The 18022-nt window shown below is 35.2% G+C and overlaps 1 protein-coding gene across 1 annotated transcript in view; it reads right to left on the bottom strand.

The window, feature by feature from the left end:
• The window catches only part of ABCD2 (ATP binding cassette subfamily D member 2), a 90350-nt gene that overhangs the window by 24137 nt on the left and 48191 nt on the right, over nucleotides 1–18022 (bottom strand). The window contains exon 7 of the mRNA XM_040233492.1: nucleotides 9426–9571. Coding sequence (XP_040089426.1) covers nucleotides 9426–9571 — 146 coding nt within the window. The remainder of the gene's footprint in view (nucleotides 1–9425; nucleotides 9572–18022) is intronic.

Genomic DNA, 18022 nt, shown 5'->3' on the forward strand with positions numbered 1-18022 from the left:
CTCCCATATTCTTGCATAAAAATTCCATGGACAGCAGAACCTGGTGGCTACAGTCCATAGGGTCACAAAGAGACAGACATGACTGAGCAACTGAGCACGACTGAGCACCTAATACCCACAGCTGGTCCAGATCCATGATTACTGCAATCCTGGGGCTGGACTTCAGTGGACCTACTCTGATGGCCTGGTGAAAGAAATCTCTAAGAGACACCAGGGTCAAATGCTAGCATGGCAATGCTAATATCAGTATAGTCTGAGGGTCTGCTCAATGGGCGAAAAATAACACGGCAGAGTACACCACAGAAGAGTGGCTCCAAAGGAGGGATACTCAGTAGCTTCCCTCCCAGCAGGAGTGCTCCAACCCCGCTTACTTTGCACCACAGATCAGAAACACAGCTAAGAAGCAAATCTGGGGGCTTCTACTCCAACAACTAGGAAGCTGACTCCACCTATGACAGGGCAGTGACAGCTAAAGAGCAAAGGAGAGGCCCCACTCAATATCCAGGGCAGGCTCTGGTCACCACAACAGTAGTCTAACCCTCAGTAAGAGGATAAAAGCACAAGTCTCTGGATCAACCTCACCTACCAGGGGACAGATACCAGAAGCAAGAGGAACTGCAACCCTGCAGCCTGGAAAGCAGATCATAAACACAAAACTTTGAGGGGAAAAAAAGAAAGGTAACAAAGAGATATGTTGCAGATGAAGGAGCAAGATTAAAACCTACAAGAACAATTAAATGAAGAGGAGATAAGCAATCTATCTGAAAGAGAATTCAGAGTATGATAGTAAAGATGATCCAAGATCTTAGAAACAGACCGGAGGCATGGATTGAAAAGATATAAGAAAAGTTTAGCAAAACCGTAGAAGAACTAAAACACAAATAAACAGAAATGAACAAGACAGGAACTGAAAATGAAAAATACATTAGAAGAAATCAGTAACAGAATAACTGAGGCAGAAGAATGGATAAGTGACCTGGAAGACAGAGTGGTAGAAATCTCTGCTGTAGAACAGAATAATAATAATAATAAAATGAAAAGAAATGTGAATAAACTCAGAGACATCTGGAACAACATTAAATGCATGAACATTTGAATTATAGAGGTCCCAGAAGAAGAAGAAAAAGGGTCTGAGAAAATATTTCAAGAGATCACAGTAAAGAACTTTTCTAACATGGGAAACGAGATAGTCACCCAAGCCTAGAAAGCAAAGAGAGTTGCATAAAGGATAAACACAAGGAGGAACACACTGAGACACATATTATTAAACTAACAAAAATTAAGTACAAAAAATATTAAAAGCAACAAGGGGAAAGCAACAAATAACATACAAGGAAACCCTAAAATGTTATCAGCTGATTTTTCAGCAGAAACTCTGCAGGTCAGAAGGGAGTGGCAGGATATATTTAAAATGATGAAAAGGAAAAGCCTATAACCAAGAATACTCTAACCAGTGAGGCTCTCATTCAGATTTGACAGAGCATCAAAAGTTTTACAGATACACAAAAGCTAAGAGCATTCAGCACATCCAAACCAGCTTTACAACTGCTAAAGGAACGTCTATAGGCAAAAAACACTAGAAAGGAGAACAAAAAAGGAAGGGAAAGAGGAAAAAGACATTCAAAGAAAATCACACCCCAAACAATTAAGAAAATGGCAATAGGAACATATATATTGATAATTATCTGAAATGTAAATGGAATAATGTTCCAACCAGAAGAAACAGACTGGCTGAATGGATAAAACAACAAGACCCATATATTTGCTGTCTACAAGAGACCCACTTCAGACCTAGGGATACAGACAGACTGAAAGTGAGGAGATGGAAAAAGATATTCCATAAAAATGGAAAGCAAAGAAAAGCTGGAGTAGCAATACTCACATCAGACAAAATAGACTAAAACAAAGACTGTTAATAAGATAAGGAAAGATGCTACCTAATAATCAAGGGATCAATCCAAGAAGAAGATAAAGCAATTGTAAATATTTATGCACTCAACCTAGGAGAAGCTCAATACATAAAGCAAATGCTAATAGTCATATAATGGGAAATTACAGGAACATGATTAATACTAATGGATGGATCATCCAGACAAAAAATTAACAAGAAAACACAAGTCTTAAATGAAACATTAGACCAGATAGACTTAATTGATATATGCAGGACATTCCATCAGAAAACAGCAGAATATACTCTTTTCAAGAACACATGGAACATTCTCCAGGATAGATCACATCTTGGGTCACAAATCAAGCTTCAGTAAAGTTAAGAAAACTGATATTGTATCAGGTATCTTTTCTGAAACAATGCTATGAGATTAGAAAGCAAATACGGTGGGGAGGGAACTATAAAAAACACAAACAAATGGAGGCTAAACAATGTGCTACTAAACAACCTATGGATAACTGGAGAAATAAAAAAGGAAATAAAAAATATCTAGAAACAATTGAAAACTAAAACATGATGATCCAAAGCCTATGGAAAGCAGCACAGTTGGAGGGAAGTTTATAACAATACAATCCATCTCAAGAAAAATATCAAATAAACAACACAACTTGTACCAAATGCAACTAGAGAAATAAGAACGAACAAAACCAAAAGTTAGTAGAAGGAAAGAAATAATAAAAATCAGAGCAAAAATAAATGAAATATTATAAAACAGAGAATAGCAAAAACCAATGAAACTAAAAATTGGTTCTTTGAGAAGATAAGCAAAGCTTATTAAAACCACTAGCCAGACTCCTTAAGAAAAAAAAAGGGGAGAGGATTCAAATCAATAAAATTAGAAGTGGAAAAGGAGACGTTACAGCTGACACCACAGAAATACAAAAGATAATAAGAGACTACTACAAGCAATTACTAAGTTGACCAAAATGTTTGTTTGGCTCTTTCTGTAACATCTTCTGAAAAAATTTGAATGAACTTTTTGACCAACTCAATGTATGCCAATAAAATGGACAACCTGGAAGAAATGGACAAATTCTTAGAAAGGTATAGCTTTCTGAGACTGAACTAGGAGGAAAAACAAAATATGAACAGGGATTTCCCTGGTTGTCTAGTGGTTAAAAATCTGTCTCCCAGAGCAGAGGATACAGGATTGATCCTTGGAGAACTATGATTCCCACAAGCCAGAGAGGAACTAAGGCCACACGTTACAACTAGAGAGAAACCCATGTGCCACAGCAAAGAACTTACACGCCATAACTAAAACCTCATGTAGCCCTATAAGTAAAGAAATATGTTAAAAAAATTTTAACTGAACAAAAATATGAACAGGCCAGTTATGAGTAAAGCAATTGAAATGAAACTGCGATTAAAATCTTCCAAGAAACAAAAGTCCAGGACTAGATGGCATCACAGGTGAATTCTATTTTAGAGACCAGCTAACACATCCTTCTCAAATTCTTCCAAAAAGTGCAGAGGGAGGGACGCTCCCAAGCTAATTTTATGAGGCCACTATCACCCTGATACCAAAACCAGACAAAATTAATACACAGGAATCTCTTTCATTCCAATATAGTAACAGAAGATCAGAAAGAGAAATTAAGAAAACAATTCCGTTGACGATTACATCATGAAGATGAAACTATCTAGGGATAAAACTAACTAGGAAGGAAAAATACCTTGATTCAGAAAACTATAGGATACTGATGAAAGAAAACAAATATTACACAAATGGATGGAGAGATATACCATGTTCTTGGATTGGAAGAATCAACACTGTAAAAATAATTATACTACCCAAAGCAATCCACAGATTCAATGCAATCCCCATCAAATTACCAATGGCATTATTCCACAGAATCAGATTAAAATAGTTTTTAATTTGTATGGAAACACAAAATACCCCAAATAGCCAAAGCAATCTTGAAAAATAAAAACAGAGCTGGAGGAATCAGGCTCTCTGACTTCAGACTATACTCCAAAGCTACAGTAATCAAGACAGTATTGTACTGGGGCAAAAAAAGACATATGGATCAATGTAGCAAGATATAAAGCCCAAAGATAAATCCAGACACCTATGTTCACCTAATTTATGACAAAGGAGGCAAGAATATACAATGGAAAAAAGACAGTCTCTTCAATAAGTGGTGCTGGGAAAACTGGGCAGCTATCTGTAAAAGAATGAAATTAGAACACTTCCTAATACCATACACAAAAATAAACTCAAAATAGATTAAAGACCTAGATATAAGGCTGGGCACTTACAACTCTTAGAGAAAATCATAAGCAGAACACTTTCTAACATAAATTATAGAAAGATCTTTTTGGACCCATCTCCCAGAATAGTGAAACTAAAAACAAAAATAAGAAAAATGAGATCTAATTAAACTTATAACCTTTTGCACAGTAAATGAAACAATAAATAAAACAAAAAGACAACCTTCAGAATAGGAGAAAATATTTGCAAACAAAACAACCAACAAGGGGTTCATCTCCAAAATATACAAATAGCTCATGTAGCTCAATAATAAAAGAAACAATCCAATGAACAAATGGGTGGAAGACCTAAATAGACATTGTATAAAAGAAGACCTACAGATGGCCAAAAAGCACATAAAAAAGATGCTCAACATCACTAATTATTAGAGAAATGAAAATCAAAATTACTTGTCAGAAAGACCATCATGAAAACATTTATAAACAATAAATGCTGGCGAGGGTGTGGAGAAAAAGGAAACCCTCCTACACCATTGGTGGGAAAGTAAATTGGTACAACTACTATGGAGAACAATATGGAGGTTTTTAAAAAAATTAAAAATAGAACTACCATATGACCAAGAAATCTCACTCCAGTTATTTATCTGGAGAAAACCATAATTCAAATTGATACATGCACCCCAGTATTTATTGCAGCACTATTTACAATAGCCAAGACATGGAAGGAACCTAAATGTCCATCAACAGAGGAATGGATAAAGACCTGGTACATATTTACAATGGGATATTAGTCATAAAAAGGAACAAAGCAGTGCCATTTGCAGAGATGTGAAGAGACCTAGAGACTGTCATACAGAATGAAGTAAGTTGGAGAGAGAAAAATACATATCGTGTAATATCACTTATACATGGAATCTAGAAAAATGGTACAGATGAACTTATTTGCAAAGCAGAAATGGGGACACAGATGTAGAGAACAACCTTATGGATATCAGTGGGGGAAAGGAGGGTAGCATGAACTGGGAGATTGGGGTTGGGATTGACATATGCACATTACTATGTATAAAATGAGAACCTTCTGTGTAGCACGGGGAAGTCGATGTTCTGTGAGGATCTGTATGGGAAGGAAATCTAAAAAAGCGGGGGATATATGTATACATATAGATGATTCACTTTGCAGAAACACAATATTGTAAAGCAAATATGAGTGCATGCATGCTGTTACTTCAGTTGTATCCAACTCTTTGCAACCCTATGGACTGTAGCCCACCAGGCTCTTCTGCCCAGGGGATTCTCTAAGGCAAGAATACTGGAGTGGATTGCCATGCCCCCTCCTCCAGGGGATCTTCCCAACCCAGGGATTGAACCTGTGTCTCTTATGTCTCCTGGATTGACAGGAAGGTTCTTTACAATTCATACCACTTGGGATGTCCAAAGCAACTATACTTCAATAAAAGTTTTTTAAAAATACGTACTGATATAAAAATGTACCTAGAATAGTTTTTATATGAAAAACCAAATTGCAAAATTGTGTGTTTGTATACAGATCACCTTTAAACAACATAAATTTGAACTGAGAAATACTTACACACGTTTTTTTTCAATAGTAAATACTGTGGTACTATATAGATTGTGGTTGGTTTAACCCACAACTGCAGAACAGCAGATATGAAAGAACCAGGGATATGAGGCCCTTCTATAAGTTATATGCAGATTTTCAATTGCTTGCTAAACCTTTGAGTTCAGTGGAACAAAAGGACACGATTTATTTAAATATGTAAAATTAAAGCTGCCTTTGACCCGAATATGTTTCTCTTTTGCCTTCTTAGCTAGTAAGGGGAAATTTTTTTAAGTCCAGAACATTTCTCCACTGTGTAGCAATCTGAACCTATTTTTCAAAACCTCATTTATGTTTCACAAATGTTATAAAATTAAGTCACAGAGAAAAATTTTTTGCAACAATTTTTATTAGAAGTAAGAACACATAAATGTATATAAATTATAATTGTACTCAGTTGTCAGTTGTGTCTGATTCTTTGTGACCCCATGGACTGTAGCCCATCAGGCTCCTCGGTCCATGGAATTTTTTAGGCAAGAGCACTGTAGTGGGTTGCCATTTTCTACTCCAGGGGATCTTCCTAACCCAGGGATCAAACTTGTGTCTCTTATGTTTCCAGGATTGGTAGGTGGATTCTTTACCACTAGCGCCACCTGGGAAGCCCTATAAATTATAACTGCATTTCTATAAATAAACCTATACATCTCTGGGAATGGAATTATGAGGCTTTTACTTTCTAAGATGTACATTTTTATAATATTTGAAAAATTATTATCTTTATATTATTTTTGTGGCCTGTCTTAATTTTGTAATAAGAAAAAAAGTCACTTAGAAACAAAATTATTGGATCTCTTAGGAAGGCAGCCATATCAGATATTTTTCTGAAGTGAGAATATCATAAAACAGAGTGGATTAAGCAAATCCTGATTTTCAAAGAGGAAAATGACTATCAAAACTCTCTCACACATACTCACACACACACAAATATACACATGCACAAACACACACATACACACTTAGGACATTACCAAATCCCACGTAGTCCAGGTTTAATTTTCCCATTTGGAAAAAATCCAGGCCCTTTGCTTTCTTTATTATTTCTCAACTGAATTTTCATCTTTACTAAAATTTCTAAATAAACTTGGTCAAAGGGAAAGGAAATGAGAACTAGAGTTTCATTATTTCTTGTGCACTGGATTGAAAAGACTTTCCCTATTTCCCAATGATACTCCCCAAAAGGGACCAGTGTTCATTCCTGGGCAAACTTCCAGGAATTTTCCATCTATTTAGAACCATAATTTTATATTAGGGAAAAAAAATCTCTAAATGCCATGTGACTCAAAGTTCTTGCTTCTAGAGAAAACTATTGAAATAAAATTTCCTCTATGACTTTTATAACATTTATGAAACATAAGTGAGGATTTGAAAAAATAGGTTTAGAGTGCTACACGGTGAAGAAATATTCTGGGCTTAAAAAAATAGCTCCCCCCTTGAAATAAGAAGGCACAAGACAAAAGTATTTGGGTCAAAAAAATCCTTAAATTTTATGTATTTAAATAAATTATGTTCATTGTTTCAATAAACCCAAAAGCTTTAACAGGCAATCTATCTTGATCACAGAACATACAAATCAAAACTCTGAGTCATGATACTTCTTCTGAAGCTGAAACAGTGAGACTAAGTCAGCTAAGAAGTGAAGTTTTCTTGCTTCCTGAAGATGTACAAACTGCTTTAGCTCACATCTATTTGTTAACAATTCTACACCTATTTTGTAATTTGTTTGATGTAATAAAACATAGTTTTAAAATCTATCTTATACTTAAGAATTTATCTAAGCAAATTTCTTTAAGTGTTAGAACTAGTGTTGCTTCAAATCATTAATACTCTTACTAGAACTTCAGCAGGCTTCTTCCAGAGTAAGGGATGTCCTTGCAAATTTGTTTTCTTGCTTTGCTTAAAAATATGTTTCATGTTTTAAGGACTAAGCAAGTAAAGTGGATTTCCTTAGCCTTTTTTATGTATAAGGATATAACAAGCCTTATTAGTATCTAAGATGTTGAGATAGCATAGCACAGTGGCATATCTTATATAGAACATTGACATCCAAGTCTCATCTGTGTTGGAATCCCTGTTCCACCACTTGCTGAGGGCCCCTAGGGAAACTGCTAAACTTCTGATTTTCATCTGTAAAAGGAGGGTTAGTAAAATCCACATCATTGGGCAGCTACAAATATTAAATAAGATAACAGTGTAAACTGAGTAACATGTTATATTCTGCAGAGTGAAAACTCAATAAACTATAACAATTACTATCATATTTTTAAGGTTGAAAAATTCTTAAAACTAGTTCTAGAATTTCTTGATAACTTCTAAAAGAATAGAATATATCAAAAATTATTATAAATTTCTATTCAGATTGTTAGATTTCAAACTTATCCAAATAACTTACCCCAAATTAACAGGTAGTTGCTATTTTGCCACACTGTTTTAAAACTGAGAAGAAGTTGACCATATGACACAAAAAGACAACCTGCTTTCTATATTTATAGCACTTATGAATTATGATATTATAATATATGTATAAAATATACATATTTATGAATATGTATTATATTCTAAAATGATATATATAGATATCATATATAAATACAATGATATAATATTATCTCTTTTCCCTACATTGTTTTTTTATTGTATCAAATGAAATAATAGATGTGAAATATGTAAAATATCAAGCACCATCACACAAAGACAAAATATCTTTGTATCAATATTACATCTAGCTCTATTACCTTTAGCAACTAATTATTGTGAATTTACTATGTACCACTGTTCTAAATACTTTAAATAAAGTCTTATTAAATCTTCACAGCATCTTTATAAGGTATTTACTTCCATCTTACAGGTGAAGATACAAATGTACAGAGAACAGAGTTATTAAAGATTTGATTCCAGAATTCTGATTTCAAAGCCTACATTCTTAATTACTGTACTACCCCGCTTCTTTTGATCATGTAAGTGGGCTAGAAAAATAAAACATAAAACACATGCAAAATTAAACCTAGAATTCTAGCTTGCTATTTCAGTAGTTTTTCTAGGCTATCAGATTATATGTTATCAAGTTATTTCTGTGTTCTGAAAGTAATTCTTTCTTGAGCTGATATGTATAACTCTTATTCTTACCTTTTCAAAGTATGTTTTATGCTGAAAAACTACCAAACAGAAGTTTCTATGTTTTATCTAATTCTCTATGTGTTGCTGTAGAGAAAGAAAAATGTATTGGTAAGACTGTTGGTCTGAAAATAAAAAAGTTCTGTGACACCTACTTCTTTTTTTTTTTTTTGTGACACCTACTTCTCAAATTATTATATTTAATGTAAACTGAGGGATTAACAGGAGAATATTTCTGTCATGAACCTTACATACATTTAGATTGACTATGGCTTCAAGAACACATGTTCATCCAAATATGAAAAAAATCTTCAACTGCTAGCTGTGGACTTAGGAAAAAGCTTAGTTTGCTGCATGAAATATAGCATAAACAGAAAAGAGCAAGTTAACAATGGAAAAGCAACAAAAGCTATAAACTCCATCTTTGCTTGTGTGCTTATGTTCCAACAACAGCATATATCAAAATTAAACCCAACTTAATTTTTTTAAGTTATGTTAAATACATGAAAAAAAGCCATGAATTATAGACTTTACCTCCTTCTCTTTGAACTATATGATAAAGATGAACACTGTGTAGAATACAATCTAGATCATGGTCTGTATAGCCTTTATCATGCATGTCATCCACTGAATCTGGATAAATTACTTGATCTCGAAGACTTCCAAGAGACATGTATGGCCTGTAAAACACAAGAATCTGAGACAAAATCAGTTTAGTTTACTTATTGTGACATCCTAGTAGCCTGAAAACTGTAGAGGAGTCTTTAAATACTCTATATCTAGGATTATATTTATTACCTGATGATAAGTATTCTCTCTCAGATGTGGCAAGACAATATGCTGTTTTATTCATGTGAAAAAACATATTGAGACATGCCACAAGAGAAGTTTCTACAGGAAATACTTGGATATTTTCAGCACAGAAATACATACTTATTCTGTTGTATTTTTTTTTTTTAAGTTTTACACTCTGAATTTAATTCTTCAAAATACTTTGAAAAGGCAAGTCCTTTCCAAGAGGACAAGGATTCTGTTTAGGGGAACTGATTCAATCAGTGAAAAACTTGGGTAACAGTTTCCCAGCACATTTTGATTATTCCATCCAAAAAAGATTTATGTCTCTATCATATAAAGACATACCTGTAGGATAGTACTTTTATTATTTGCCACTTTATTTATTAATTGAAGAATAATTGCTTTACAGAGTGTTGTTATTTTCTGTCAAACATCAACAAGAATCAGCCATAGGTACACCCATATCTCCTCCCTCCTTAACTTCCCTCCCATCTCCCTCCCCATCCCACCCTTCTAGATTGTCACAGAGCCTCTGTTTGAGCTTCCTGAGTCATACAGCAAAACATAGGGTATTGTAAGTTTCCATGTGTTCTGTTATATTTTATAAATGTTGCTTCTGTATTTCATCTAAAACTATTTGGGTTAAAAATTATAAAATGTGAGGCTTTGACATTATGAACAAACAAAACTTTTAAAAGATATTCAAAATAAGAGAAATGCAAATTAACAATATACTTAGTTTCTTACTTATCAGATTAGTAAAAGTGCAAAAACTTGATAATTAACTCAATTGGCAAGTCTATGGAGAGACAGGTACTTTCTTACAATCATGAAAATGTAAAATGGTACAACCCTTTGGGGAGGATTTGGCAAACTAATATATCATTTGGTGTTTGATCCATCTCTAGGACTTTATTCTAAAAATATACTTTCAAAAGTGTACCACCAAGAACAAAAAAGTATGTAAAGTTATCCATTACAGCATTATTTGAAATTGCAAAATATTGAGAAAACCTAAATTCACATACAAAAGAGACTGAATAAATAAACAATAGTACCTTTACCATGCAGCTATAAAACTGGATTTGGAAGATCTCTATGAATTGATATAGAGTGATTTCTATGATATATTAAGTTGAAAGCAAAATACAAAGTAGATGTATAGCAGAATTTCTCAACAGTGGTATTATGGATATGTTAAACCAGATAATTCTTTGTTACTGAGGTACATCTTGTGTATTATAGGACATTTAACAGCACATTTGGTCTCTACCCACTAGATGACTAGATGTTAGTAGCATCCACTGTGGCAGAGACAAAAAAAACTTTTCAAATATTATCCTCCAGGGGACAAAACTGTTTCCATTTGATAGACCCACCAATGTGCAATATACTACTTTCATGTAAAATGAAAGCAAAATAAGAAAACATAAATCTGCTGATATTTACAAAAGGAAATACAGTAAATCAGAAACTAATGAAATCACTTATCTATAGGAGATGGGAGGAACAAACCAGAATAGATAGGGAAGGGAGAGACCACTCTAAATATCCTATGTATTTTAACTCTTAGACTCATGTTAAATGATATTTTAAATAACTAATAAAGATGAAGGAAGAAATCCTAAAATTGAATACAAACAGAAACAAATAAACTATAAGTATATCAAATGAACACCATAACCACATTGAAAGGGGAAGAGAGACTGATCTAAGTAACTTTCAAATTTGGCTACATAATTTCAGTTGAAAACCAAAAGAACCACAAAGCAACTTTGAAACTAACTGTTCATGTTTCTTATTGCTGCAGGTGTAGAAATTCTGAAACTATGTTGTAGGAAAGACCAAGTAAGTAAATTTTAATAATGTCACAAGGTAGGGTTCTCATTATGGAAGAAGGAAGATATAAATATGAAATGTGGGAGGAAAAGCAAAAAAAGAAAAAACTGTAGTGTTTAATGAGTATCACCATGAATTCATATTTTTTCAAACAAAAATATCATGAAGAAACTATCTGATTAACCCAAACTGAGGGACTTTATGAATAACCAACAATAGTTTTGCACTCATTACAAATATCAATGTCATAAAAAAAATGCTGAGGAATTCATTCCGGTTTAAAGAAACTAGAGCAACATGGCAACTAAAATGCAATGTATGATGCTGGACTGAGAAAAATGTTATTATAAAGAATAATATTGTATCGACTGGCAACATTTCAGTCTAGAAAGTTCTTGGACATTATCAAGAGGACTTCACTGTCAGTTGTCCAGTGAGTTGGAGTCAGGCAATCTGATACTCCTGACTCTCTCCCCGGCCTATGTTCAACCCACAGTTTCCACAGCCACCAAGAATTTTAAAAGGAGACCATCTGAGAGAGCAATGTGGTGTTGAGACCATCTGGATGGTATACATGACTGAATTCCATTAAAGTCTGTACAAATTTTTATGATTCTGATAGATGGAATTAGAGATCTACTCATCTTGAGGCTGCTAATCACAAGCCTCAGATGTAACTTCCCTTGCTTATTAAATCTGCCACCCACCAGTCCAGAGTGGTCTGCCTTTGCCTGGTCTCTTCTTGCCCTTTATGTATGAGGGACAGTACGAAAACCAATAACGGTATGTTCAGATAATATTATATCAGCTTTTAAACATACATAAATTTTTATAGGAAATATTACAGTATTTCATTATCTGTAGTTAACTAATTATAAATTATACATGGATTTTCAAATGCTCAAGGGGTCAGCTCCTCTAACTTTTGTATTGTTCAAGCATCAACTGCATACACTAAAGAAGTATGTGTACAAAGAAAGAGGAAAAGAATCAAAGATTTTAGTGCACAAAGAGACAGAATTAAAGGTTTGAAATACAAAATGTGTTTTGTAGATCAATTATCTACCCATATTCCTATACCATTAAAATGATTTAGTTTAAAGATAGATACCATGAGGTTATAACAGATTTAACTAATATTTGAAAATAAAAATAATTTATATTTCAATTATACATGTATGCATTTATATAAGATTCTCAATGGAGGCTTTGCAATATAAGGAACCTGCTGCTGCTGCTAAGTTGCTTCAGTCGTGTCTGACTCTGTGCGACCCCATAGATGGCAGCCCACCAAGCTCCTCTGTCCCTGGGATTCTCCAGGCAAGAATACTGGAGTGGGTTGCCATTTCCTTCTCCAATGCATGAAAGTGAAAAGTGAAAGTGAAGTCGCTCAGTTGTGCCCGACTCTTAGCCACCCCATGGATTACAGCCTACCAGGCTCCTCCATCCATGGGATTTTCCAGGCAAGAGTACTGGAGTGGGGTGCCATCATCTTCTTCAATAAGGAACCTCTAGTGATATCTTTTAAATTGAGATATATTCACATTATAAAATTTGTACTGTTAAAGTGTAAAATTCAATGATTTTTAGTATATTTACAAGCTCATGTAAATATTACCACTATTTAATTCTAAAACATTTCCTTTATCCCAAAAAGAAACTCAGCAGATACTCCTGATTCTTCTTGCCTCCCTGGCAATCACTAACCTACTTTCTGTCTCTGTGGATTTATTTATTCTGGAGATTTCATATGTATGGAATCACACAATATGTACTCTTCTCTCTCTCAGCATAAAGTCTTCAGGTTATTACTTGTTGTAATAGGTTGCAGTATTTCATTCTTTTCTATGTCTGAATTAAATTCCACTGTATAGATACACCACATTTGGTTAACCTGGATATTTCTGTTGTTTTCACTCTGGCTATTATGAACAGTGGGCATACATCTTGGAGTGGTGCATATGTTAACTCTGTTTAATTTTTTGAGGAACTGGTCAATTGTTTTTCCCAAGGGCTGCATCATTTCTAGTCACTTTGCTTCTACCTTGTCTTACCCGCTCCAGAATTCTGGTCTGGAGGATTCCATGGACAGAGGAGACTGGCAGGCTACAGTCCGTGGGGTCACAAAGATTTAGACATAACTGAATGACTAACATTTTCACTTCTTGTATTCCCTATGTCTTCTCTTTCTGGTCTCTGCTTAATCTTCCCTCTCTAGTTTAAACATATTAAAAAAAAAAAACAGAATTAGGATACAATGTTACTTATTTCCATCATTTTAAGCATTTATATAATGTGATATTTTCTCATAATAACAACGGTAGCATAAAATATACAGTGGCCCTCAGGGCCAGGGAACAATTTTTAGTTGGTACCCTGTGGCTCAGATGGTAAAGCATCTGCCTACAATGTGGGAGACCCGGGTTCGATTCCTGGGTTGGGAAGATCCCCTGGAGAAGGAAATGGCAATCCACTCCAGCACTCTTGCCTGGAAAATCCCCATGGATGGAGGAGCCTGATAGGCTACAGTCCATGGGGTCGCAAAGAGTCGGACACAACTGAGCGACTTCACTTTACTGAGACTAAGAAGAAATATAAGGAAATATTAAGAGTCAGTACTTTTGCTAACTTACCAAGCAATGTCTGTTCCAATTTAATGTAATTCAGAGGCACAGATATCCTCAGTATAAAACCCAAATAAACTCAATCCATAGAACAGCCATGACTATACATAACTGAGACTACAATGATTAAAATACATCTGAACATTCATTTCAAAGGATTTTCTACAGGATTCCACTATAAGATCTGATTAACCAGCAATATTTGATGAAATACCATTTTACATCTACATTTCAGGGAAGACAATATAGAGACAAGGATGTGATAATGGATTTTGGAGAGATAGTTCTGGACTAGACTCTCGATCTGGCCATTTACTAGCAATGTGACCCAGATCCTGAGCAACACTTACCTCATTTGTAAAGTAACTTACTTATTGAATTTGTTATGAGGATAAAATGAAGGAGTGGGTTTTTATAAAGCAATATAGCCAGAGGACAAACAGTGAAAAATCTGCCTGCAAGGCAGGAGACCCGGGTTTGATCCTTAGGTCAAGAAGACCCCCTGGAGAAAGGAATGGCTACCTACTCCAGTATTTTTGTCTGGAGAATTCTATGGACAGAGAAGCCTAGCAGCTATAGTATATTGGGTCAATGCTACAAAGAGTTGGACAGGACTGGGTGATTAACACTCTCACATGAAGCAACTTAGTACAGTATGACAGACACATAGTAGGCATTCAATAAACCATTATGGAGACAAAAAAAGTTTCATTAAAAAGGAAATATTTTTAAAAAGAACTTAAGTTTGTTTTCTGTGTCTGAGTCTGTTTCTATTTTGTAACAGAAAAGTTCAATTGAAAGTTGAGAGTTCATTTGAAAACAGACTGATGGTTACCAAAAGTGGGAGAGGAAGGGGAGGGATGCATTAGGAGTTTGAAATTAGAACATAAAACCTATTGTATATAAAACTGATAACAGTAATGTTATATACTATTTAACTATTAAACAGGATAGCACAGGGAAATATATTAAATATCTTGTCACAACCTTTACTGGAAAAGAATACATCGCACACTTATGGTCAATTCATCTTCAACAAAGGAGGCAAGAACAAACAGTGAAAAAAAAGACAGTCTTTTTAGCAAGCAGTGTTGGGAAAATTGGACAGCCACAGGTAAATCAATGAAGATAGGATATAACTTCTCACTATACACAAGAAAAAACTCTCAAAATGGCTTAAAGGCTTAAACATGACATTATAACTCCTAAAAGATAACATAGGTAAAACACCCTCTGACATAAATTGTGTTAATGTTTTCTTAGGTCAATTTCCCAAGGTAATAGAAATAAAAAATAAATAAATAAACAAATTGCACTTAGTTAAACTTATAAGCTTTTGCACAGCAAAAGAAACCATAAACAAAACAGAAAACAAACCAAAGAATGGGAGAAAATATGTCCAAGTGATGCAACTGACAAGGGCTTAATTTCCAAAATATACAAACTGTTCATTCAACTCAAAAACAAAATAAAACAGTTCATCCCTCAGTCAAGTCCAATACTTTGTGACCCCGTGGACTGCAGCACACCAGGCATCCCTGTCCATCACCAACACCCGGAGTTTACTCAAACTCATGTCCATAGAGTCAGTGATGCCTTCTAAACATCTCATCTTCTGTTTTCCCCTTCTCTTCCTGCCTTCAAACTTTCCCAGCATCACGGTCTTTTCCAATGAGTAAGTTTTTCACATCAGGTGGCCAAAGTATTGGAGTTTCAGCTTCAGCATCAGTCCTTTAATGACGATTCAGGACTGATTTTCTTTAGGATTGACTGGTTGGATCTCCTTGCAGTTCAAGGGATTCTCAAGAGTCTTCTCCAACACCACAATTCAAAGCACCAATTCTTCAGCATGCTGCTTTCTTTATAGTCCAACACTCACATCCATACATGACTGCAGGAAAAGCCATAGCTTTGACTAGACAGGCTTCTTTGCCAACAAAAGCCTATTCTGTCTAGTTTGGTCATAGCTTTTCTTCCAAGGAGCAAGTATCTTTTAATTTCATGGCTGCAGTCACCATCTGTAGTAATTTTGGAGCCTAAAAAAAAGTAAAGTCTCTCACTGCTTCCATTGTTTCCCCATATATTTGCCGTGAAGTGATGGGACCAGATGCCATGATCTTAGTTTTCTGAATGTTGAGCTGTAAGCCAACTTTTTCACTCTCTTCTTTCACTTTCATCAAGAGGTTCTTAGTTCTTCTTCGCTTTCTGCCATAAGGGTAGTGTCATCTGTATATCTGAGGTTATTGATATTTCCCCCAGCAATCTTCATTTCAGCTTGTGCTTCATCCAGCCCAGAATTTCACATGATGTACTCTGCATATAAATTAAATAAGCAGGGTGACAATATACAGCCTTGATGTACTCATTTTTCAGTTTGGAGCCAGCCTGTTGTTCTATGTCCAGTTCTAACTGTTGCTTCTTGACCACCATACAGATTTCTCAGAAGGCAGGTCAGGTGGTCTGGTATTCTCATCTCTTGAAGAATCTTTCACATTTCGTTGTGATCCACACAGTCAAAGTCTTTGGTGTAGTCAATAAAGCAGATGTTTTTGGGGGACTCTCTTGCTTTTTTGATGACCCAACAGGTGTTGGAAATTTGATCTCTGGTTCCTCTGCCTTTTCTAAATCCAGCTTGAACATCTAGAAGTTCACAGTTCAGGTACTGTTGAGCATGGCTTGGAGAATTTTGAGCATTATTTACTAGCATGTGAGATGAGTACATTTGTGTGGTAGTTTGAACTTTCTTTGGCATTGCCTTTCTTTGGGATTGGAATGAAAACTGACATTTTCCAGTCCTGTGGCCACTGCTGAGTTTTCCAAATTTGCTGGCATATTGAGTGCAGCACTTTGACAGCATCATCTTTTAGGGTTTGAAACAGTTCAGCTGAATTCCATCACCTCACCAGATTTGTTTGTAGTGATGCTTCCTAAGGCCCACTTGACTTCACATTCCAGGATGTCTGGCTCTACTTGAGTGATCACACCATTGTGGTTATCTGGGTCATGAAGATCTTTTTTGTATAGTTCTTCTATGTATTCTTGTCACCTCTTAATATCTTCTGCTTTTAATAGGTCCATGCCATTTCTGCCCTTTGTTGTGTCCATCTTTGCATGAAATGTTCCCTTGGTATCTGTAATTTTCTTGAAGAGACCTGTAGTCTCTCCCATTCTATTATTTTCCTCTATTTCTTTGCAATGATCACTGAGGAAGACTTTCTTATCTTTCCTTGATATTCTTTGGAACTCTGAATTCAAATGGTTGTATCTTTCCTTTTCTCCTTTGCCTTTAGCTTATCTTCTTTTCATAGCTATTTGTAAGGCCTCCTCTGACAACCATTTTGCCTTTTTGTATTTCTTTTTTTCTTGGGGATGGTCTTGATCACTGTCCTTTGTACAATGTCATGAACCTCCATCCATAGTTCTTCAGGCACTTTGTGTATCAGATCTAATCACTTGAATCTGTTTGTCACTTCCACTGTATAATCATAAGGGATTTGATTTAGGTCATACATGAATGGCCCAGTGCTCATTCAACTCAAAAACAAAACAAAATCCATCCAAAAATGGCCAGAAGACCTAAATAGGCATTTCTCCAATTAAGATATATAGATGGCCAATAGGCACATGAAAAGATGCTCAAAATTAGTAATTACTAGAGGGACACAATCAAAATTATGATGAGGTACACCTTATACCAGACTTCCCTGGTGGCTTAGATGGTAAAGCGTCTGTCTACAATGCGGGAGACCTGGATTCGATCCCTGGGTCGGGAAGATCCCCTGGAGAAGGAATGGCAATCCACTCCAGTACTACTGCCTGGAAAATCCCATGGACCCTGTTAGGCTACAGTCCATGGGGTTGCGAAAGAGTCAG

The sequence above is a fragment of the Oryx dammah genome, unplaced genomic scaffold (genome assembly GCF_014754425.2).
Source record: "Oryx dammah isolate SB20612 unplaced genomic scaffold, SCBI_Odam_1.1 HiC_scaffold_29, whole genome shotgun sequence".
In the NCBI taxonomy this organism is placed as follows: Eukaryota; Metazoa; Chordata; class Mammalia; order Artiodactyla; family Bovidae; genus Oryx; species Oryx dammah.